This window comes from Pipistrellus hanaki (genome assembly GCF_964339955.1).
Source record: "Pipistrellus hanaki genome assembly, chromosome: 13".
NCBI classification, from domain to species: domain Eukaryota; kingdom Metazoa; phylum Chordata; class Mammalia; order Chiroptera; family Vespertilionidae; genus Pipistrellus; species Pipistrellus hanaki.
Genome location: NC_140515.1, coordinates 52,104,793 through 52,129,400, shown reverse-complemented (window position 1 = coordinate 52,129,400; position 24,608 = coordinate 52,104,793). Strand labels below are relative to the sequence as shown.

The following is a 24,608-nucleotide window of genomic DNA, read 5'->3' as shown; positions in this document are numbered from 1 at the left end:
GTGGCTAAATAAACACAGTCCACGATATTTTAAAATTCTCATCACCCAGCCCTGGCCAGTATAGCTTAGTTGGTTGAACATTATCCTGTACATTGAAAGGTCACCGGTTCAATTCCCAGTCAGGGCGCATGCCCAGGTTGAGGGCACCATCCCCTGTTGGGGTATATGCAGGAGGCAGCTGATTGATGCTTCTCTCTCACATCGATGTTTTTCCTCTCTCTTCTTTCCCTTTCCCTTCCTCTCTCTAAAACCAATAAAAACAAGTTTAAATAAATAAATAAATACAAGTAAAATTCTCATCACCCCGAGAATATGGCAGCTGGTCTGCAGGGGCTACTGGTGTGTAAAAAGGAAGGTGGCTTAATAAGGAGGAGGAGATGAATACCAGTTTGAAAGTGACAGATCGATTCGACTGAGGTTCTTCCACAATTTTCTGCAAATTAGCTGCCACTGTAATCAAACGAACAGAAAAAGTAATGAGCTTAATCAATCCATTTTCAACCAAATTTTAAGAACTTAAATGGTAGTTTTTAATCTTCTACCTACAATTAAAATGGAAGCAGGAAGTTTCATCGCTCCCCAAAGGAAAGTATCTTTTAAACTCAACTCCAAACAGCACCAATGAATCTCAAACCATTGTCAAATGAACTTTCTTTAAGATGCTGTATTCACTTAGGAAAGACATTCGGGTTCAATAGGAATGATCTCTGCCTATTCAAACTATGCCCGTGGCCTGTTTCTCTTCTGCCTGTGAGCTAAGAATGGTTTAAAAGAGAGAGACTGTACATGACCCACAAAGCCTGCACTATTACTGGCTGGCCATTTACAGAAAGCCTTTGCTGATTTGCCCTACAATTGGTCTTTCCTTCAGTAATCTGTACCTATGGCCTGACTACATTTCCTTACTGCCTGCTTTTTCTAGGACTAACTCTAAAGATTTCTGCTTACCTCTTAGCTCCACAAGGGTAGCGCTCATCCTCCAAAATGGATTAGACCTGGCCAAGCTTACTTTAACTTGTAATCTGTGTCATCACTTCTACCAGTCTCCCAGCGACCTGGGTGGGCTTTTCACTATCACCAAAGGCCACAAAGCAAACTCAGGAATGAAATTTTCTTTTTTGAAAGGATCTGTCCCCAGTACTTGTTATATCAGCCAAGCCAAAAACCATTCCAAGTACCACTGATATACTCAGTGGAATCAAAGCCTGGTTTTCTTGGTCCTAAGTACACAGACAGAGACAGGGGGACAGGGCGGAGCGGAGTGGAGTTACCTATGACCAAATCCCTTCCATCGACCAGGCCGGCAGAGATGAGTTCCTGAGAGACGCCCTCCGCTGTATCTGCAAGGACAAAGCAGAGGTGCTCCGTTTCTCATGCTGACGTCACTGCTAACTCTCCGAGCAGGTGCTGGCACTGCCAGACTTCAGGTCTAAATCTACAGAACCAAGAAGGCAGGTGGAGGTCTTCCGCCCCCACATGTAGGTTTAACCACTGAGATGATCTCAGCTGAGGAATTCTCACAGGTCTAGCTAGAGGGTCAAACCAATACAACCAGACAGCGAATGTGAGCTCAAGGTAAAGATAATTTTCTCAGTAATGGCGTCATTTCATTGGGAGAGCACCTGACCGGAATGCTGCTGAGGAACCTCCTGGCCCACGGGCAGCCCTGGCCTGTGCCTCCTGAGCTCTGAGACACGATGATGAACCTGCAACATCCCTAGAGCTAATAAAACAGAGATATTTTTTTTCTCTCTCTCAATTAAATCTTGGGGGGGGAAATGCAATATCTTGTTTTTGGGATCACACTCCCATATTTTTGCTGAAATCTTTTATAATGATGATGATGATGGGCTTTTCTTCATAGCTAATTATTTTGGGTGCTATAATCTGAGCAATTGTAATGAGAAACTAAAAAGATGGAGAGAGAGTCTCCCAATTACCTCACCCCCAACTGAGTCAGTGATGCTCTCACCCAAGGGCTGAACCCTGAGCCCCTCAGAGGGGACGGGAGGACCTTGGGAGGGATGTGCACACACCTGTGCAGATGACCAGCAATATGAATTAGTTCTTGAATATGTGACCCTGCCTGGTTTTTAAAAAGTAGAGCAACTACCCCTCTGTGCATCTGCATCTACGCTCTTCATAGTTAGTCGCTGATATGAGGCAGCAAGAAGGTTAAACGTGGCACAAGGGACAGGTATCTGTTTGCTGCTGGCCACTCCCCAAATCTGAACCCTGAGTGACAAAGGCAATAAGCCATGTTCCAGGGTGAAGTTCATGGCCAGAAACTCTGCACGACAGGCTCAATTTCATCCCTGGAGAGATGAGCCTAGAAGCCTCGTTTCTTTCTTCTTTATTGTCAGGAGGATAGCCATGTCCAGTGATAAGAGCATGAACTTTGCCTCTGACAGATCTGGGTTTGAATTCCAGCTACGCCTCTTCCCAGCCAAGTTACTTCACCTGTCTCTTGAATTTATCATCCATACAATGTGGGCAGTAAACTTTATAGGGAGTTGTTTTGAGAATTTAATGAGATAATGTACATTATCAGAGCACAAGTCTGGCCAACAGTAACAGTAAATGAGAACTATACTAAATACTGTTCGTTTTATACAGATGACCAGTGAACATGGGGGTAGGGTAGGGGCTCTGACCACCAGGGAAATTCTGGACCGCCCCCCCCAACTTAACTACTAATAGCCTTGTTGACTGGAAGCCTTACCAATAACATAAACAGAGAAGTAATACATATTTTGTATGTAACATGTATTATATGCTGCAGTTTAAAATAAAGTAGAGAAAATAAAATGTTATTAAGAAAATTATAAGGAAGACAAAATGCATTTACCGCAGGGGTCTTCAAACTACGGCCTGCGGGCCACATGCGGCCCGCAGAGGAGTCTGATCCGGCCCGCCAGGTTTTTTGGGCAGTGAGCGCAGCCGAGGTGTTACAGTAGGAATTAGTAGTTCATATAGTCCGGCCCTCCAGCTCTCTGAGGGACCGTGATCTGGCCCCCACTTTAAAAAGTTTGAGGACCCCTGATTTACAGTATTCACTGAAAAATCTGTGCATAAGCAACCCACACAATTCAAACCCATGCTATGCAGGGGTCACCTGCACTAGATTTCCTAAGTGAGGTTGGTAGAAACAGAGTACATTATTTTATTCATATACCCCAAACCCTTTTAAATCAGGAATGTTTTTTATCATCCTTTAACATAGCAAACATATTTCAAGGACAAAACTTCACAACACCTCTCACTAAACAAAGCAGCAGCTGTTTTATTTCCCGTTTTTTGATGACTCACCTCTCCCAGGAGTAAATTCGAATCGAATATCATTTAGTTCTTTTTTGGAATTCCTATGAAAAAAACAGAATGTATGAAATCAATTTCTGAATTTATGCACACAGACTCTGTCAACCCATCTATAAGGAAAGCTGTGCCTCAAGACTGTCGTGTTCCCAAAGCTCACATGATTAGTCCTAATGAGATGAGAAAAAAAACCAGAAGTAAGTTTTAATGGGGTAGGATTTGGGCAGTCGAAGGAGATGGGAAAACAGCTGGACCCACCCATATAGGCAAAGAGTTAACACATGACTCCACAGATTCTAATATGTGGCTGGCAAGGAAGGTTACACACACCACGTATGCTGTACGCTGAAATTAACCAGGCTCCCTGGGCGTTCTGGTTAAAGGTGGAGAAATTAGAACATTATGTCAACGGCAGATATGTCTGATCACTTAGGATCCAAAACCATTTTATCTAAACAATGCAGAGGGCTTAGGGATATTTGACAAATACTTGAGGAGTTTCCTGAAATTGTGCTTAAAATACAGCTACTCATCTCCAACACAGCCTGCCCTACATGATTTCATCCCATGCACCGCCTTCTCCGCACCCGGCATCCAGACTTACACTCCGCATGTATACTATCTGAAATATGTTTTTAGCTATGTGAGTACATAATCCAAAGCAACTTCCAACCCAGACTTGATGATCAAGTCAGGCATTTCATTTTCTCTTTTCTCCATATTCTTCCTCAGTAGCTAAGAGTGCTATATATATATAGTCTGTTGGCTGCATAATTGTTCAGTCTATTCTTTCTGAAAGCTGATTCAAAGCAGACCAAACCTTTAGCAGCACTAGTGATTTAACTGACACGTCAAGCACCAACACCTTTAAAGACAGTAATATGCTCTGATCTAAAACTCTTGTCATTTAACCTCAAAGCCTCCATCAGAGAGAATAAGACTCTAGCCCCCTCTTCCATAAACACGACTACAACACAGTCCATTAAAAAACCTAATTGCGCCGAAACCGGTTTGGCTCAGTGGTAGAGCGTCGGTCTGCGGACTGAAAGGTCCCGGGTTCGATTCCAGTCAAGGGCATGTACCTTGGTTGCGGGCACATCCCCGGTAGAGGGTGTGCAAGAGGCAGCTGGTCGATGTTTCTCTCTCATCGACGTTTCTAGCTCTCTATTTCTCTCCCTTCCTCTCTGTAAAATATCAATAAAATATATATTTAAAAGAAAAAAAAAACCTAATTGCATCACTTACGAGTATCTTCACCTTCCTGAAGCACGTGTCAAATAGAAGTTTTTGTACTGTCTACTGACTGCTATAAGGCAGCATAACAAATTTTCAAAAAGAAATTCTCTAAATACAATTAAAATAGGATGAGATTACTAAGACACTCTATTAACTCAGAACTATTTGAGAGAGGGTACACTGAATAGACTTCTGTAAAGAAAAGGTAACCAGATATGCTTTCCTCACATTTATGGCATCATTTCATTGCTCCGAGTGGTAAAATCAAAACATTCTCCACCCAGCTCTTGCTGCCTCTATCTCTAATTATGGTCATACCAAGAGGATGACTAGGAATTCATATGTGGAAGGAGGAATGAGTCAATATCACTTAGTGAAAATCTTTTAAAATTGTACTGGTACAGTTTAAGAAGGCCTGAGCCATCTCACGTGATGCTTCTAAAACTAAATAGTTTTCCGCTCTGGCCAGGTAGCTCAGTTGGTCAGAGTGTCATCCTAATGCACCAGGTTGCAGGTTCAGTCTCCAGTCAGGGTACATACAGGAATCAACTAATGAATATATAAATAAGTGGAACAACAACAACAAAAAAAACCCTCTCTCTTTCTCCCCCCACCCCCAATCAATAAATACAGACATTTTTAAAAAGTGCATTTATGGGTAGAAAGAGACTTTATAGCAACACAACATTCACAGCTATTCGTATAAGAATGCTCTGGAATCCTAATCCAACTACCTGCAAAGGGAGAGAGGATTAAAATGAACAGCTCGCCACCATGGCACTTGCTGCGAGCAATCTGTCCCAGCCCCACCAAGAAGCACCAATTTAGAGCTCTTGCTGTAAAAGACAGAAACAGACAAAACTGCACACGCAGAAGCTTCCCCTGCGTTTTAAGAAGAAGGCCTTTATTTGCCCTATCGCAGTCAGAAAGCACCCCACTCTTGGGTTAGTTGATCTCAGAGCCCACGGTATTTATATGGTCACAATTACAAGACTAATTTTCAGATAAGCCCACTTAGTGCTACTCCCCAGAACACTGTTCCTCAATTAAAGGTCATCTTCCTGATCTAAGCTACCTACATTGCAAATGCACAATTAGTGGAGAAACAACTAAGACAAGGTACCAGTTCTCTGTTAACATCCAGGTCCTCACCCTGCTCCTAAGATTTCAGAGGGAAATGATACGCCTGCGAGCAGATGCACCCGATGCCGGAGGACACGCACGCCTATCCGGTTACTCTTGGGCACAGGCTATTGGAACAAGGAGTAACTTTCGAAGAGAAAAGAGCGTGTTCAGAGTATTCAGAAAACAAAACAAAACAAAAACGTCCACTGACCTTAATCTTAGTACTAGGCTGATGGGGATCTTGGTTTCTTGTGAACCTGCTCCTGAAGACAGAGCCTAAAAAGCATTGAAAGGTAGAGAGTCACTGCCTGGACTACTCAGCATGGAGGTGACCACTGTTCATCTGCAGGGGAATCGCCCACTTGGCAGCGAGTTTCTCCATCTCCAGGTGAGGCCGTCCTGGGCCCTAGGACGTTCCCCGATGTGGGGGGACACGCACCCCAAGGCGGCAGTGAGGGCTGCATGCCACCTGGGTCAACACAGTGAGAAAGGTAATTCTCAAACCCACATGAAAGGATACGCACAGCCACTTCAGATTTTGCACCTTTTCAGATCTGCTTCTCTCTACAAGGGTGAAAAGCATCAAGCTGGGTTCTTCCCTTTAAAAAATCTGCCAGGGTATCATATGGCAACACACAGGGTAAACTGGCTGCCCCTCAGAAAACCCCCCAACCTGGAGGCTTCAGGTCTCTTAATGGCTAAACCAATCCTTTCTGAAACCTGACAGCCATCTCTTGCTTACACATCCTATTTAAGCTGTTTATAAAGTTAATCCAATCTTTGCATCAGTTTTCCTAGGACAACTGTATCTTTTCCCATACGATGGGCAGAAATGGAAAGCCTGGGTGATGAGGGGGTTCCAGGAAGTTAGCCCCGTGATGAACTGGTAGTGCTCAGTGGTCTCCAAAGGCAGACCAGAGGGGAAAAATCACAACTCCCATTTTTATTTCTCTCCATCGAAAATGTTAGAAACAAAAAAGAGAAACCTCTAATATATAATGAGTGAACAGACTCTGAAACGCTTACTCTAACCACGGAGCACAAACCCCCTGTTATAGACAGTATTTGAGGTTTCTTGAGAAAGGAGTGGGAGTTACCCAGCCTGGGGGGTCCAATGGGGCCCTCATCCCAACCGCCCCTGCTGCTTTCATAAGTCTGTGTGTTCTGGATTATGTAGATATACAGATTACATTCCCTTGTTTTAATAAAATCAACCCTCATAAAACTGACAAATACCTTAAAAAGAATAATACTGGAAAAATCACAGATCGTAGACAGTATTAATAAATAACACAAACATAAGTGAACAAAAAGAGAACAGTCGACAATTTTTCTAGTGTCAAGATAACTGTCAGCTGCATTCTGAAGTTAAACATAATAAGGATCTAATAAAAAGCTAAGCTGACAAGAACATTAACCCCAAATTTTGATGTCTGAAATATTTCCAGTTAACTTTATTTTTTGCTTAAAAACCTGTGTGATCTTTATAAAACTCTCTTATCTGCATACATTTAAAACTGGGGGAAAAGAATTCAAACTTGTTTCAAAATCTACCAAGATACTGGCTTTATTACATTAGATGGTGTCCCCATTCCTCTCTGCTTTTACATCTTCCCAGAGGCTAACCACTAATGCATGCCCCGGCTTTACCTGAGCTGTTTTTGCTGGCTCTGCGGGGGGTGGGAGAGAGACTTGAGTTGGCTGTGCAGGCGTCTGCCCAGCTGGCTGAGGTAGATGAGCAGAAATCTCTTCTGGAACTTGAAGTAAAGTGCCCACGGGATCTGTTGTTGGAAACAGCTGTAACAAAAGCACATTGAAAGGAGAGCCTTGAATAATGTTTCATTCATCGCCATTGAGCAAGGTTGTCTAAACCTCAAAAAACAATGCATTCTTTTGTGTCTGGCTTCTTTCACGCCATACTATAGTTTGTTCAGTGATGCTGCAGCATATATGAGTAGTTCACTTTCTTCTTCTGCAATAAAGCAATTCACTGTACCATATTTACTCTTAACTAATTCTATATTTTGCGCCATTTGCCCAGCAAAATAGCACATTCAAAATACAGATTTAAGTATGCAATACAAAATTATACAAGCTATATTTTTCTACATCTAGGGGCTTTCCATTACTTATAAAAATAATCAACCAATAATTCCTTAACAAAGCTGAAATGCTTTTCAAAATGGATATGAAACTTTTTGATTAACAGATATCATATATATTATTTTGCATTTTTGAAATATTTCTATATTTTAATTATGTAACTTGGAGAAGAAAAGTTAGTGAAAAGAAATCAAATTTAGAATTAAAAGAGAAAAAATAATTAGAAGAACAAGAAGAGAGGGCTAACAGCTTATAATATATATAAGCAAAATCAAGGAAACCAGGAAGTAAAATTTTGTGTTCATTCAGCTTCATATAGAAGAAATCAAAAGCTACTTATTGGTTCTGAATTTTGATAGAAAAACAGAACTTCAAGATTAGTTTTCAAAATGTTAATATGATTATTAGCACTTTTCAAAATGAAGTTTACCAAAAATAAAGACAGAAACAGAGTAATAAGAGGATGGGGAGAATGTGCATTGCAGGTAGGATGTAAAACAGTGCAGCTACTAGGGAAAACAGTATGGTGGTTCCTCAAAAAACTTAAAAACAGAATGATCATAGGATCTAACGATTCCCTTCTGCGTACAGACCCGAAAGAATTGAAAGCCGGGACTTCAACAGGTATTTGTGCAGCCATTTTCATAGGAATTTTGTTAACAATAGTCAAAAGATAGAAGTAATCCAAGTGTTACCAACAGATGAATGGATAAACAAATGTTGTATATACATACAATGGAATATTATTCAGCCTTAAAAAGGAAGAAAATTCTGATTCATGTTAATATATAACACTCAGAGCATTGCGCTAAGTGAAATAAGCCCATCACAAAAAGACAAGTACTGTGTGATTCCACTTATGTGAGGTTTCTAGAGAAGTCAAGTTTAGAGACATAAAGTAGAATGGTGGTTGCCAGCAGCTGGGAGGAGGAGAGAATGAACAGCTCCTGGGGACAGAGTTTCAGTTTTGCAAGATGAAAAGAATTCTGGAGATGGATGGCGATGATGGTTGCATAACAGTGTGAATGTACTTAATGCCACTTAAAAATGGTTAAGATGGTAAATTTTATGTTATGGGTATTTTAGCATAATTTAAAAATCAACAACTAAGTAGTGAGCATGAGAACGTAAGTATGAGCATGGGAGAAGGAACAAGAACACTAAAAAGAAAAGCTGGATAATCTCTAAAATACCCCCTCATTCAATTTCAGAGAAACTAAAATTAGTCCAGGTAGGTTAAGTAAGAGACTAACAATCTTAAATTCTGTGTAATTACAAAATCATAGTTATTTGTTGCACACACTTCCTTTCTACCTCTGCCAACAGAGGCTAAGTAGGCATCATCTTTATTCAGGGATGCAGGTCATGGTGGCAGAGACAGGGAGCTCAGGGAACACTTCACTGGCCAAAGTAACTGCCACAGCCAAGCGTAACTTCCAGGGGCAGGGAAATGAAATTCTATGATATACCAAGAAGCCAGGAATCTTCATGAACAGTGGTTCTAACATAAACTGTCAGATATGGCCAGTTAAAATGCTGAAGTATAGTATTTCTTTCAGTCTTGAATAATACACCACTATGTACACAAATCCTGTACATATCCGGTACCCAAATTGTATACTACATAAACTAAAGGAGTGGAAAAATAGTTACTTTTAAGCACAGGCAAGAACAAATTGGTTTAAGAGCAAGATGTGTTGCCAGCAAACCAAATATTGTGCTCAGGATGCAGACTTTGCCAGATGGAAGAATGTGTGACAGAAAGCACCTAAGAAATGATTATTCTCGTCAGGTAATGAGCATAAGGTAGCCGAGCTGGAGAGGATTCTAGGATTCTCTACTACAGCGAGGCAGTAGTAGATTCACAGACAAGTGAATCTCTTTAACAAGAGAAGAGGCTAGGAAAAAATCCAAAAACTCAAGGTGGCATATACAAATTCCTGGCCAGGTTAATGCAAAAAGACTTCTTTACATTTCAAGCAGCCCAAGCCCAACAAATAATTCATAAAGCCAAGTAAGCAAGGCAGAACAGTCTGGGCCCTTCGGCCAACTTTTACAACGAGTGCAATGGCACCATTTTACTGCAGAGGTTGTCCATTCAAACGCAGAGTTGTTATCTCTGATCAAATTTGTCCTGTTTAGGTTCTCATTGCCAAGTGGACAGAGATAAAATACTAGAGGCCCGATGCAAGAAATTCATGCAAGGGGCTCGGCCCTCACTGCGCCAGCAGCCCCGGCTTTATCTGGAAGGTTGTCCAGACAGCCTTCAGAACAGTTGTTCTACTGTTTGGTCTAATTAGCATATTAGCTCTTTACTATATAGGATTATATAGGATGTGCTTAACATTAAAACCAAACCCAAACAAAAGCCCATATACTTTAACAATTCAATAATCTCAACTACTTACCTCAGAACTTGATAATTCTTTCACTCGAGGAGACTAAAAGAAATACAAAAAAAGAAGGCTTGTTAACTCAAAACTCGGGTTACTCAGTCAGTTCCAAACTGCACAGAAGGCTGACTCGCAAGTGAATTCCATTTCATTCTGATCCACACATTAACTCACCGGCAACTCTAGTGAAAGTTCTCTGGAAAAAGAAAACTGTCGTGACTATTGTATTCTTTGTCCAGGTGGCCTGTACTTACGGTATCTGAAGAGCTCACAACGTGAAGTTTATAAACAAACATAATGAGACTGAGTTCTCAGCAGGAAGGTCACATTTTTCAAAGCACAACTTTCTACTAATTATGAACATATTATGTGTGTAAGATACCAGACCAAATGTCAACTTTCAAGCTAATATTTAATAATTCTCAACACAGGGTAATTATGATAATGGGCTTTCATGAAGAAAACTCTTGAGCCAAAATTGAAAAACCAATTATAATCTACCATATGAAAATCAAAGCTAAAGTTATTTAATAAATCAAAACAGTTAGTAGTAATTCTGGATACTATTGGGGAATAAAATTTTTTTTATCTCTAAACAAATACCAATTTATGGTAAATTCTACCAAATATGGATTTAGACTACTTAAAAGGTCAGTTTGGGTTTGTTTTAAAATTCTCATCACCATTTTACTAAAGAGAATCAAGGTTTAGGTAACAGCTAATGTATCTCAGCAAGTATATGGCCAACCTCAAACCTAGTTTAAAAAAAAAAAAACACAACTTAATATTTGGAAAAAATGTCACTTACATAAAGAACAATACAAAAAACACCAGTGTACCCTTCACCCAGATTCTCCTATTAAGAGTATTTATTCCTCATCTGCTTTATTGTTTCAATGATCACTTTTCTTTTTAAATATACACATATATAACACACGTAATATATATATCTATTATATATTTATAAATTAATGGATAATTATAGTTATTAATAAGTGGCTGTTTACCACTGAATAGTCACTGTATTTCTTAACAGGGATATTCTCTTACATAACACTACTGAAGTTACCAACTTCAGTAAACTTTACAATACTTTTATTTATCATCCATAACCCAACTTTATTCAAAAGACCTCATAATATCCTTTATAGGCTGTTTTTCTTCCAGTATAGGATGAACTCTAGGATCGTATATTGCAGTGAGCAGTCTTGTTTCTTTAGGTTGCTTCTATCTGGCACATAAATATTTCTGAAGAACACTCCCCCCCACACACACAGTTTATTTGAATCGAATGCTCCTGATCTGTGGTTTATCTAATGGCTCCTCTTGATTTAGACTAATTACATGAATTTCCAGCTGGAATTCTACACAGTGTTGTGTTGTTCATATCTTAGGGAAGCACATGCTCGTTTGCTCCTCATTAGTGATGTTAATTTTAATCATCGGTCCGGGGTAATTTTTGATTTCTCCAGTATTTTGTATCTTGCAACTAAAAGGGACTCTGTGAAGAGACACTTTAATTAAAACCATGCAAATATCTTGCTCATCAAAATATTCTCCTATACTTAGCATCTGTTGATGATTCTTGCCTGATCTAATCTTTATGACTGCTTTATGGTGGCTGTAAAATAATTTTCCCTCTAAAACACTCCTCAACATTAACCAGTCAGCACTGGCAGTTCACTATAATGAAAAAACCCATTCCTTTCCCCCATTTATTGTTGTGGATGCAATAAATTATTTATAATTTTCTACTGCATTTATGGTTTTAATGGTTAAATTCTTGCTGATTTGGCCACTGGGAGATCCTTCGACCAGGCTCATGTATTATTATAATTTTTTCTTTTAATAAAAAATATTTACTTTCTGACAAAAGAAGGTATTCCAGATTCATCTTGTATATTATCTGCATAAGCCCTGTAATCAGTTGTATCCCCAAGAAACCTTCGTTCTTAAAAGCAGGCAAAAGTATATCACTGATCACTACTCATCCCACAAAAGGTTCTGACCAGTCAAGGCTATAATGACCTCAAACATTAATATTTCCTACACACATTGGAGACTCCAATAACATGTATATTATGCTGCTTAATGTTTGCATTAGCTCACTGATTCTCTTCATTTCTTATAAATTCTTTTCTCAGTTTCATTTTGAAGTTTCTATTGCTAGCCTTCAAGTTCATTAGCCTTTTCTTGTACAGTGTCTAATCTGCTATTCCCATCCGATCTATTTTCTACCTCAAATATCACAAAAGTCTATAAATCTAATTTTGTGTTTGTTTCCCATTCTTGGGGTTGAGCCCTAAAATCAACTTGAGGCATTAATTTAGGCAACAGTGATAAAACAAATGAAAACAAGACTCCTATCTTCACTGCTTCTAGCAAAAACTGGCATACACACATCATCATCATCAACAAGGATATATCTACTAGATATAGGAAGAGATGAGATGCACTGTTACTTTTCAGGTAGGAGGTTAACAGATCTCAGGGTCAATGTTTCTATTATTATTAGTTTTTCAAGGTCACTAATCTTTTCTTTGCAATGCAGAATTAGCCATCAATCCCACCCAGTGTATGTTCATCTTAGACATTGTAGTTTTCATCTCTAGACTTGGGTCATTTGTATGTGCCCTAAATATTATCATATTCAAACAGACCTGCCAGTTCACTTCTCCATGTAAAATCAATTGGGCTCCTGATGTTGATAAGTTGTTCAAGAAAATTCTGTCACTAACACTTGGATTTTTTAAATATTTTAGGTGGGTAGGGTGACCAGAATTACAGAATAAATATTATCTCAAAGGCTTCAGACAAAAAATAGAACTCTAGCTGAAGTATATAGTTTCACCAAACTTACCCTGAGTTGTGAAATTGCTGCTTTCCCTTCTTCACTTTCTTCATCAAACTCATCATCACTCCACTCCCAGCCGCCGTCTTCTGTCTTATGGAGACGGCCACTGGAACCTGGTACTCTCCGAACCTGCTCATTGGAAGAGAGACACAGTTATGATACTGTTGACATTTATTATATAGAAAAGTCAATCATATTCTCCTCTCCTTATACTACTTCAATGCAACAGGTATCATTCTTCCTGTAAGTATCCTCCAGCCCTCACTAGCTCTGCTCTGTTCATAATCTCCTCTCTTTCTTTACTCACAACCACTACTTTCCCTATGCTTCTATGCTCTGAACTCGAACATAGTTCAAGTCCTTATATGAAGTCATAATTTTATTTCAAAATCATAATTATACCTGTACAGTTTTAAGAGCACTACAGCTGTGTAAGTTCTATTAAGAAAAACAACAATCTCATATCTTTCATCCTTTTCACCATAAGCAACCATTTCCAACTCATTTTAGCTTATTCTTTTGGATTGCATTTTCTTTTTTTCTTTTTTCTTTTTTTAATAAGTTTTTATTTTTCATATTATTACAAATGTTCCTTCCCCCCCCCCCCCACCATTGCTCTCCTCCACCAGGTTCCCACCCCACCCTCTGCCCTTTCCCCTCTCCCCATTGTCCTCATCCATAGGTGCACAGTTTATGTTCAGTCTCTTCCCGCGCCCCCCTCTCCCCTTTTCCCCAAGAATCGTCAGTTCACTCCCCTTCCATACCTCTGATTCTATTATATTCAACAGTTAATATTGTTCATCAGATTTTTTTAATTTCCTTGGTTTTTAGATTCACTTGTTGATAATTACGTATTTGTTGTTCATAATTTTTATCTTTGTTTACTTTCTCTTCTGAAAGAACCCCCTTCAGCAATTCATATAATTCTGGTTTGGTGGTGATGAACTCCTTTAGCTTTTTTTTATTAGTGAAGCTCTTTATCTGGCCTTCGATTCTGAGTGATAGCTTTGCTGGGTAGCTTATTTTTGGCTGTAGGTTCTTGCTATTCATCACCTTGAATATTTCTTGCCATTCCCTTCTGGCCTGCATGGTTTCTGTTGAGAAGTCAGCTGACAATCGTATAGGTGCTCCTTTATAAGTTACTACCTTCTTTGCTCTTGCTTCTTTTAGTATTCTCTCTTTATCTTTTGCTCTTGGAATTTTAATAATGATGTGTCTCGGTGTGGTCCTCTTTAGATTCCTTTTGTTTGGAGTTCTGTGCGCTTCCTGGACTTGTAAGTCAAATTCTTTCACCAGGTGGGGGAAGTTTTCTGTCACTATTTCTTTCAGTATGTTTTCGATATCTTGCTCTCTCTCATCTTCTGGAACCCCCATAATTCTGATGTTGGTTCGCTTGAAGTTGTCCCAGAGGTTTCTTACATTATCTTCAATTTTCTGGATTCTCTTGCCTTCTAGCTTCTGTGGAGGAGTGTCTTCTGGCTCTTTATGTTCCAAATCTTTGACTTGATTCTTGCGATCTTCCCTTCTGTTTTTAGGACTCTGTAGAATATTTTTTATTTCAGACAATGTATTCTTTATTTCTTGTTGTTCCCTTATCATTTCTTGATGGTCTCTTTTCATATCCTCATAGGCCTTATCCATCTTTTCTAGGAAATTCTTGAAAAACCTTATAAGCGTAGATTTGAACTCTATATCCAGACGCTTTTTGTCCTCCATTTCTTTCATTTGTGATCTATTTTGTTGTCGCATCTCGCAGTTACAGATGGGACGGGCTTTCAGGGTGGAGCCTGCAGCTTGGCTTCCGTCAGCCCCGCCCTCTGCGGGTCCTTCAGTGCTCGCTGCCGGCGCCTCTGAGAGAAAGGTGCCCTCGATTTTCGCCTGCTGCCAAACAGTCTATGCTCTCCCACAATGAGCCCGGTATTGGGGTTCAGTTCAGTTGGAAGTGGAGTTGGAAGTGGCGTTCACAGCAGTCTGGAGCCCCAGTCTCCTTCCCGTCAGGGCAATCCCGCGGCACAGCCGACCGTCCCTTCTCTACGCGCTGTGTGCGCGCCTCCGGGACCTCCTTTCTCCGCTACCCCAGGGTTCCGACTTACAGCCCAGCTCCCTATGGCTGAGCCTGAGTCCCCGGGGTCTGGCCCAGATCTGGGGTTCAGAGCAGTCAGGGGCCCAGCACAGTCGGAGTTTTATCTCCTTTCCGCTAGGGAACGCCCGCCAGGCACTCGGCCTCCCTCCTCTCCGGCTCCGTCCTCTTCGCGTGCGCCGCGTGTCTCCGTACCTTAGGCTTTTACAGCTCCTCCGCGCTTCCTTCTGGTTTTCTCCTTGCTTCTTGTTGTAGGATTTCCAGTCAGTCGACTTTCCTGTAGTTCTGGGTAATGTCCATTTTATATTTTAGTTGTATTTTATTAAAATTGTTGTGTGCGGCTGCGGCTAGTTGCCTACCCGAGCAGCCATCTTGGATTCTCTGGATTGCATTTTCATCTCTCTATGTAACATGGTCTCTTTATTACCCCTGGAGTTTTTTTATTTTAGAAATTATCTATTGGACTTCCCACTATGGAAGTTGAGAATTTAACCTTATTATCAACCCTCTACTCTTTCTCAAGATATACATAATTACTTTTCTTTCCTGCATAACATTTTTGTTTTCCCTGAAGCTAATATTTGTTGATCTCTATGTACTTGTCAAATTTATCCCCCAATTCTCTCCCAGCTATGTAAATCTTCTCCGAACACATTCATACACGTTAGGTCTTCTGCATCAGCATAATCTTCTTGAAGAAGACTCCAACCAGATCCTCCTGATCTGCTTCCCCAGGTCTAGTACTTCTGATCTCACTCTACCATCATCCAGAGGACCATGCTTTCTGAATCATGTGACTTCCCTATTCTTAGTTTTGGCACTTTCTCCACTATTATTAGCCTGGCTCACTTACTAAAGCCATGCATTTCTAAACATCTTTATTCCTTCTCTGCATCTCACTGACAGTTTGCCTGTTAAGAGAAAGTCTGGGCCAGAAACATAACCGCTCCACTGTGATCTGGTTCCTAGAGGTGCTACTAAGGTCATTCTGACTCCTGCTCCTGTCTGCTGTGACCATTCCTCCTTCTCTGACAAGCTTTTTGAGTATTCTGAGTTATCATGGTCGTGGGCCTCAGTGTTGGTCTGTTTTCATTCATTGTGCTGGTTACTTGGGCTCTTTCAATCTGGAAATTCATGACCACTAGTTTTAGAAATTTTTCCAGAATTATTTCTTCAATAATTTCCTGTCTTCTGGGTTGTTTTTTTTTTTGGGGGGGGGGGTTAAATATATATTTTATTGATTTTGTACAGAGAGAAAGGGAGAGAGAGAGAGAGTTAGAAACATTGATGAGAGAGAATCATCGATCAGCTGCCTCTTGCACACCCCCTACTGGGGATATGCCCGCAACCAAGGTACATGCCCTGGACCGGAATCGAACCCGGGACCCTTGAGTCCACAGGCCGACGCTCCATCCACTGAGCCAAACCGGTCCCGGCTGTTGAATCTTTTTAAATGATCCTCTTACTGTTCTTGCATTTTCTCTCCTGTTATCTATTTCTTGGCCTTGTAGCTCTATTTTCTGGGAAACTTCCTAAACTTGACTCTACAGCTTTTGTACTGATTTTTTTCATTTCTCCTATGTTTTCAAGTCCCAAGAGCTTCTTGTTGGTGGTGCTGCCATCCTCTAAATGCTTTTTTCACTGAGATACTAGAGGCCGGGTGCACAAAATTCATGCAAGATTAGGCCTTCCTTCCCCAGGCTGCCGGCACCAACTTTGCCCTGGCACCCAGGACCCGGGCTTTCCACACAGCCCCGGCTACATCTGGGAGGTCATCTGGAAGGCTGTCTGGTCAAATTAGCATATTATGCTTTTATTATTATAGATTATTATAGATAATTCATATACCATACAGTTAACCCATTTAAGGTATATACTAGTAATACAATCATTTTATTCAGAATTGTAAAACCATCTCCACAATGAAATTTAGATTATTTTCATCACTTCCTCTCCACCTCACCCCCCAAAACCCATACTCATTATCAGTCACTGCCTATTTCTTTGAAATCCCTCCAATCCTAGGCAACCACTAATCTACTTTGTCTCTATAAATTTGCCTAACCTGAGCATTTCACATAAGTGGAATCTCACAATATGTGGCCTTCTGTAACTAATTTCTTTCAATTTTTTAAAGGTTCATGCTTGTTATGGCATGTATTAGTACCTCATTCTTTTTTTTTTTTGCATTAAACAGATGCATGACATGTTACATATCCATTTATCAGTAGATGAACATTCAGGTTGTTTACACTTTTTAGTTATTATGAATAATACTGCTATGAACATTCGTGGACATATTTTTGTGAGTACATGTTTTCAATTCTCTTAGATATGCCAAGAAGTGGAACTGTTGAGTCATATGGCAGCTTTGTTCAGCCTTTTGGAGAACTGCCACTACTTTCTAAAGCAGCTGCACCATTTTACATTTCCATTAATGTGTGAGGGTTCCAATTTCTCCACATCTATATCAATATTTGCTATTGTCTGTCTTTTTTATTACAGTCATTCTAGTGGATATGAAGTGGTATCTTCAATACTTTTGTATGGTGTAAGAAAAGAGCCCAATCTCTCAACCCACTCTGGTAGTTGCAAATAGTGATTTAACACAGTTTAGAATTAATTCATCAATAGCAGATAGCAGAGTAATGTGTAGACATTCAGTAGATTAATGATATTTACTGAATGAATCAAAGGATGCTAAAGAAAGGGCTGAAAGAAAATGAGTAATACTCAGACTGTTAGCAAAGTATTACTTTTTACTTTTTCTTTATTTTTTTTTTAAAAATTTATTATTATTATTATTATTATTATTATTTTTAGAGAGAGATGGAGAGAAACCGATTGGTTGCCTCCTGTATGCACCCCAACCAGGAACTGAACCTGCAACCTGACCAGGAATCGAACCAGTGACCTTTTGGTTCATGGAACCATGCTCAACCAACCACCAGACAGGGCAACAAAGTGTTACTTTCAAATTGCAAAAGTAAATTTACTCAAAGCAATTTCCCAGGAAAACCAAGTTAAATACCCACCTTTTTAGCTCTTTCAGAAATGGTTGGCGCTCTCTGCAGTAATTTTTCTTGAAGAAATTCTTTATTCTGGAGAGGAAAAATAAGTATTTTTTCTTCTAACAAGTTTTTATTGACAAAGAAGCTCTTATTAACAAAGAAATTAAATTGTGACAAATTAACTGTTTTATAAAGAAGTTCAAGAAACGCTTCCATTTTTTAATTCTGAAGCTCCTTTAGGATATTGCTAGCATGGGTTTATAAACTGAGACAGCTTTAGTGTAGTGTTAGGAACCATTATCTATGAAAAGTTTGCTTTATACCATATGTCCTTTGGGATCATGGTCCCATATTTCCAACTACAGTAACATCCCACTTATCAGACATCTTTAGGAAACAAGATGTTTAGTAATTTAGTAATAAACCTTGAAATGAGAATTCAGTATTTTTCATAGATTATAATGGCAAAATTTAACATTCATTGTTCCTGCTATAAGTTTAATCTATTGACATTTAAATTAATTTATATGAAAAATAAATTAACTTATTCTAAATCATGTACCTTAATTACCAAAGACTGTATAAATGGCACCCTCTGCAATTATTTGATCTACTACTACCATTCTTCTAAACATGATCATATTAACATAGTACAGCTTCCGAGCAGTAAACCTACTATAGGTAACTGAGGAAGATAAAAATGAACACAAAAATCAGAAGTTAGAAATTCCTACCTTTGCTTTTTGGAAAAATTTGTTCCTCAACAATTCTGCTGCTGTTGGTCTAAAACCAGAAAGAAAGAAAAAAAGTTTTTATAGTTAATTCAAATATAATGTGGGCTTTTATCTTCAAAACTAAGAAAATACCGTATTTTTCGGACCATAAGACGCACAGGACCATAAGACACACCAGTTTTTAGAGAAGGGAAATGAAGAAAAAAAGATTCTGAAACAAATAGTGTCCTAAAATATTTTATGTGCATTAAAACCCAACATCACAGTCATAAATACATGTAATCAACCCTGTAAAGTAAACAGCAGCATTTAGAACCATTTTAGAGCGGGGCAAGCACACAGAGACCACACAGAGCTGGGCAAGTAAAAAAACTTTTTTTTTACAATATATGTATAGGCTATATTTGGACCATAAGACGCAGGGACTTTTTCCCCCACTTCTGGGGGGGAAAAAGTGCGTCTTATGGTCCGAAAAATACGGTAATTTCTAAAGCAGTAAGATAAAAATCAGTATACTCCACTTTCCTTAACCTGCTTTAAAAAAAAAAAAAAAAAGTAAGATAAACTCGGTATAAGACATTGAGTAGAATAAAAAATCATAGAGAAATGTCCTGATAATAATTATTTTAGGTTCTTTGACTAAGTTATTAGGTGAAATTTCTTTTTGGAAGCATGATTTCTCAGTGGCTTCCAATACATTTGCTATTTAATATTATTTCCCAAGAAGTAGGATAGAAATGTTTACTTTAATGAGGCATAAAAATATATCTAGACACCGACAGCAGTGTGTGATAGCCATGGGGCTGGGGGGCAGGGCGGTGCTGGGCAAAGTAGGAAGAAATGGGGACATCTGTAATAGTGTCAACAATCAAAATAAATATTTTTGAAAGAAAAAAAAATACATGTAAACTCACAAAGTCCTCTGCTTCTTGCTATGTGGCTGCCTGCTAGCCTTCAACTGGTAGCTACATATTAAAAACTAGTATCTCTGTGCATGAATCCATGCACCAGCAGGTCTCTGCCAACTGCCCAGCCCCCTCTTGGAGCTCTCTGCCTCCCGCTTGCTGCCCTGCCCTTCCTGTAGCTTTCCACTGCCCGCTGGTACTTCACTGCCACACCCTCCTGCAGATCCGTGATCCGGCCGTTACTCCTCAGGGTGTAACAGATAATTAGCATATCCCTCTCTTATATTAAAAATAGATTTCACCATTTCCCTTAAAAATACTCTACATTTAATAGATATTCCCCACATTCAACCTAAACTCAATTTTACTCAACTGTGCAGAGTCTTACTTCCTTCATTTGAGTAAAGGCATCATTACCAACTTTACAAATGTTTAACTGAGTATGATTGAGAATAAAGAACAAGCAATACTATACGTAAGAGCCTGGTTCTGATTACACCACACACCAACCATGTAATCCTGAGCAAACCACTTCTCTAAGGTTCAGGATCACGGGGTCAACTCCCTGAAAACAGTGGTTCTTAAATGTTGCCATGCATTATATCTGGGAGCTGAGAAAAAATCCTGATGCCCAGGCTGCACCCCACACCAATTAGAGGGGAACCAGTGGGGCAAACCCAGGGATCATTAGTTGTTCAAATTCTCCAGGCGATACCCATGTGCACTCAAGCTTGAGAACCAGGGCCTCAAAGGATTTCTACAGAGTAACGGACAGAATAAATGCACACTGACCACAGTCATTACCATCCCTATTTTTTCACTCAGTCAAGTTTTCAATATTTTCAATAGTTTGTTGGCACAATATTGCTTCTTATAATTCATTCCTTTCTCCTAGGATCATTCCCTTCTTTCTAAATACAATTTATAAGAGTTCTTTAAGTGCTAAAACATGACTGGAAAACGTAATCTTTGTCTGGAAAATATCTTAATTCTATGCTTAATTCTTGAACGTTAATTTGATTAGTTGGAGAATTCTGGGATATTTTCTCTCAGCATTATGCCAGTATATTCTGGCCTCAACTGTTATTATTGGGGAAGTGGCTAGTGGTCTACTGGCCATTCCCCAGTAGGTAATCTGTTCTCTCAGTGTGCAGTTAAATAAGAGTTTCTATTTGCCTTTGTGTCCTGTGGTTTTATGACCATGTGTCCAAGTGGAAAAGGGGAATGCTGCTTGGAATTTTGGGAGATGGTCTTTAACCTGAGGATATAGGTATATCAATTCTAGAATATTTTCAGCTATTATTTCCTTGAATATCGTATCTCCCACATTTTCTAATCCTTCCCTGTAAAGCCCATAGGTACATATATGTAAATGTGTATACATACTAGATGTACCAGTTAATAATAACTGATTTTGTAATCAAAGAAAACACGATAATTTCGAGAAACATTAAAAGTGCTTTATTCAAAGTAATGTCCATCGCTAGCTACATATTGCCCCATCTTTCAGGTAATTTGTGGATACCATCCCAATAGAACTTCACTTGTTTTGAGGCAAACCATTCAGAGACCCAATTTTCAATCTGAAGGAGCAAGGTCTGGTGAATACAGCGGGTAGGTTAATACTTCCCAGGCAAGGTCTTTTAACGTGTCTTTAAGTGGTTTTGAAGTGTGTGATGGTGTGTCATCATGAAGCAAAATTACTTTGCTGTATCTTCTGGAACATTCTTATCGTTTCAGGATCAAAGTGTGGTTCAAATTGATTATTTGTTGTCGGTAGTGATCAGTATTAACGGTTTCACCTGGTTTTAGAAGCTCATACTACACCACACCTTCCTGGTCCCACCAAATGCAGAGCATTGTCTTCTTTCAGAAGCGATTTGGCATTGCAGTTGATGTTGATGGTTGACCTGGTTAAACCCATGATTTTGTGCATTTGAGAATTCTCAAAATAAGTCCACTTTTCATCACCAGTCACAATTCGACGCAAAAGACTTTCTTTTGTGCCACTGAAGCAATGTTTTACTGATGACTTTTCGATTTCCCATTTGTCTTTTGTTCAGTTGATGAAAATGGCACCCATTTTCCTCCCTTTAAAAATTTTCCCATTGCTTGTATACATTTGGAAATTGTTTGTTGAGCAACGTTTAATATTTCTGCAAGTTGTTTTTGAGTCTGACATGCATCTTCATCCAATAATGCTTTTAATTGTTGGTCTTCAAACTTTTTCGGTTGACCTGGATGTTCTTTGTCTTTCACATAGAAATCATCACTTTTAAAGCATTAAACCAGCTTTCACAAGTATCTTGAGATAGAGTATGTTCACCGTAAGCTTTCCAAAGTATTCAGCAGAACTTTTCTTCAAAATAATGAATTATAACTTCCTGCAAATGCCCTTTTTTTGGCACAAAATTCTACGTTTTTAAGTGTAAAAATATCTATGATGTTAACACCTTCAGCAAATTTGACATAAGAAGTTTTGAAGCTTGTTGTCAATACAACAAAAGAGCATACATATCAAATCGCATATATATCAATATATGTGTAACTCCATCTATTGAAAAAAATCCGCATTATTAACCGGTACATCTAGTATATATGTGTATGTATGTATGTGTCTGTTACATCCACATACTCTGAACCTTCTCATTCTATCCTCTAAAACACATGTGTCAAACACAAGGCCCGCGGGCCAAATCCAGCCCGCCAGGCCTTGCAATGTGGCCCGCACCGCGCTGTCATCACTGCACTCCGCTGTCAGTTTATGACATTGTCAGTTTATGACTGTTCAGTAAACCATTCGGCCGGCGATTTAGGCTGGATTTTAGATTTTGGCCCCTTCTCTGATTGAGTTCGACACCCCTACTCTAAAAGTTCATCTCTCTTTCATATGCACAAATAGTTCTCTGTAACATATTAGATGAAGAGAGAAGTAAGCCTTATCTGATATTTACCTTTTTTCTGGATCTTTTTGAAGGCACAACGAAATCATTTTTCTAAATGATTTTCCATATTTTTTCAGCATTTCTTTATCTTGAACACCAGTTTCCAAAGAAGGAGGATCATTCTGCAGTGTCAGCATCAAAACCTGTAAGAATTTTCAATATAATAAAAACTTCTAAAGACTCAGTAAAGTAAAATTAAATACTGTGGCCACGACATTTTAACATGGACAACCCCCAACATACGAGCAGATATTATTTTCTGAAAGTTCAGAATCCAGAACTTATACCAGTTGTTCAGAATCCAGAGTTATCCACATAAACAATATCCTATAGGAAGTTGGCTATAGGATAGTCAGGCACACTGTATGTCCTTTGATTAGACTCCTTTCTTCATGTCTTCTGTCCCCACTCCTATTCTGCCAAACTACCTTTAAAAAAATTAAAACCATAGCAAAATTCAGAGTGTGAACTTGCTGACTTTACCTATTCATGGCTCTCTTTCAACTTGACGCCTTGTAATCTGGCCTTCTCTTCCCAGAACTCTTCAGATAGTTCTATCCTTGAAATCATTAATGATGTCCTAGGTAACAAAGCTGGAGCCTTTTTTTAGTTCTCGTTGTTCCTACCTTCCCACAGCAACTGACAAACTTGCCTATCCTGTCCATCTGTTCGTTCTTGGACTTTCATGGCAACATACTAGCTTAATGCACAGAGATGCAATGAAAGTCATTTTATATGATGGGACTTGGGTGATTTTTTTTCTCTTTTTTTTTTTAATTGATTTTTTTTCAGAGAGGAAGGGAGAGAGATAGAGTTAGAAACATCGATGAGAGAAACATCCATCAGCTGCCTCCTGCACGCCCCCTATTGGGGATGTGCCTGCAACCAAGGTACATGCCCTTGACTGGAATTGAACACCTGAGACCCTTCAGTCCTCGGGCTGATGCTCTATCCACTGAGCCAAACTGGTTTTGGCTGGTAGCACCATCTTAAACACAAAACACCCATTTTGTTACTAATGTTGGGGACAGGATTAATAACTACATTTTAGGTAACTACTACCATCAGGAAATAATAGGCCTTTTAATAAAAACTGCTTAGTGTCCTAAGCAAACTTTTATTCAATATTAAAAATAATACATATGTACGGCACATGACCACTTTGCATGGATTATCTTACTTAAGATATAAAAAGCACTTAAATCAGTGCCTGGCAAAATAAGTGCTCAATGAATGTCAGCTATAATTACTATTAATTCATAACCTTTCCAGCAACCTTATGAAGTAGAATCGATCACCATCCCCAGTAAGGCTGTTCATCCCCATTAAAGGTGTCTGTAAGGAACCCACACTAAAATGAGAGGCATCAGACCCTAATCTCAAACCAGTTAGCATCAGGAGACGGACAGTCATCATATAAAGAGGATCGCTACAAGGTACAGTCATTCAATACTAACCACCAAAAATCTATTACAGATCTTAACTGCTACAGGAGTTAGAAGTAATGCAGGCAGAACTCCATGAGTAAAAACATCAAATGAAGAAAGGTTCTAAAAAGGAACTGGTACAGAAGCTGGGGTAGTACTTGGGGTATAAGCCTCACCTTCATTGGCGGATACTTATGATAAGGAGCAGCCCCTGTGGCCAGTTCAATCGCTGTGATCCCAAAACTCCAGATATCAGCTTTGAAATCATACCCTCGGACCTGCAGAAAATAGAAAGATGTACATGATCACCTTTACCAGCCTCAAAGCACTTTAAAAAAGTAGCTTCCAGCCGAAACCGGTTTGGCTCAGTGGTAGAGTGTCAGTCTGGGGACTGAAAGGTCTCGGGTTCGATTCCGGTCAAGGGCATGTACCTAGGTTGCGGGCACATCCCCGGTAGGGGGTGTGCAAGAGGCAACTGGT

General features: G+C 39.4%; 1 protein-coding gene across 2 annotated transcripts in view; it reads right to left on the bottom strand.

Moving 5' to 3' along the window:
- Window positions 1-24,608, bottom strand: part of OXSR1 (oxidative stress responsive kinase 1) — a 74,079-nt gene that overhangs the window by 2,927 nt on the left and 46,544 nt on the right. For both annotated transcript variants that reach the window (XM_084902822.1, XM_084902823.1), the window contains 11 exons: window positions 24,305-24,406; window positions 22,711-22,844; window positions 18,852-18,900; window positions 18,142-18,207; window positions 13,033-13,155; window positions 10,188-10,220; window positions 7,327-7,473; window positions 5,888-5,952; window positions 3,310-3,362; window positions 1,272-1,340; window positions 386-450 (listed from right to left, as the gene is read on the bottom strand). In XM_084902822.1, the coding sequence (XP_084758948.1) occupies window positions 386-450; window positions 1,272-1,340; window positions 3,310-3,362; window positions 5,888-5,952; window positions 7,327-7,473; window positions 10,188-10,220; window positions 13,033-13,155; window positions 18,142-18,207; window positions 18,852-18,900; window positions 22,711-22,844; window positions 24,305-24,406 (906 nt within the window). The remainder of the gene's footprint in view (window positions 1-385; window positions 451-1,271; window positions 1,341-3,309; window positions 3,363-5,887; window positions 5,953-7,326; window positions 7,474-10,187; window positions 10,221-13,032; window positions 13,156-18,141; window positions 18,208-18,851; window positions 18,901-22,710; window positions 22,845-24,304; window positions 24,407-24,608) is intronic.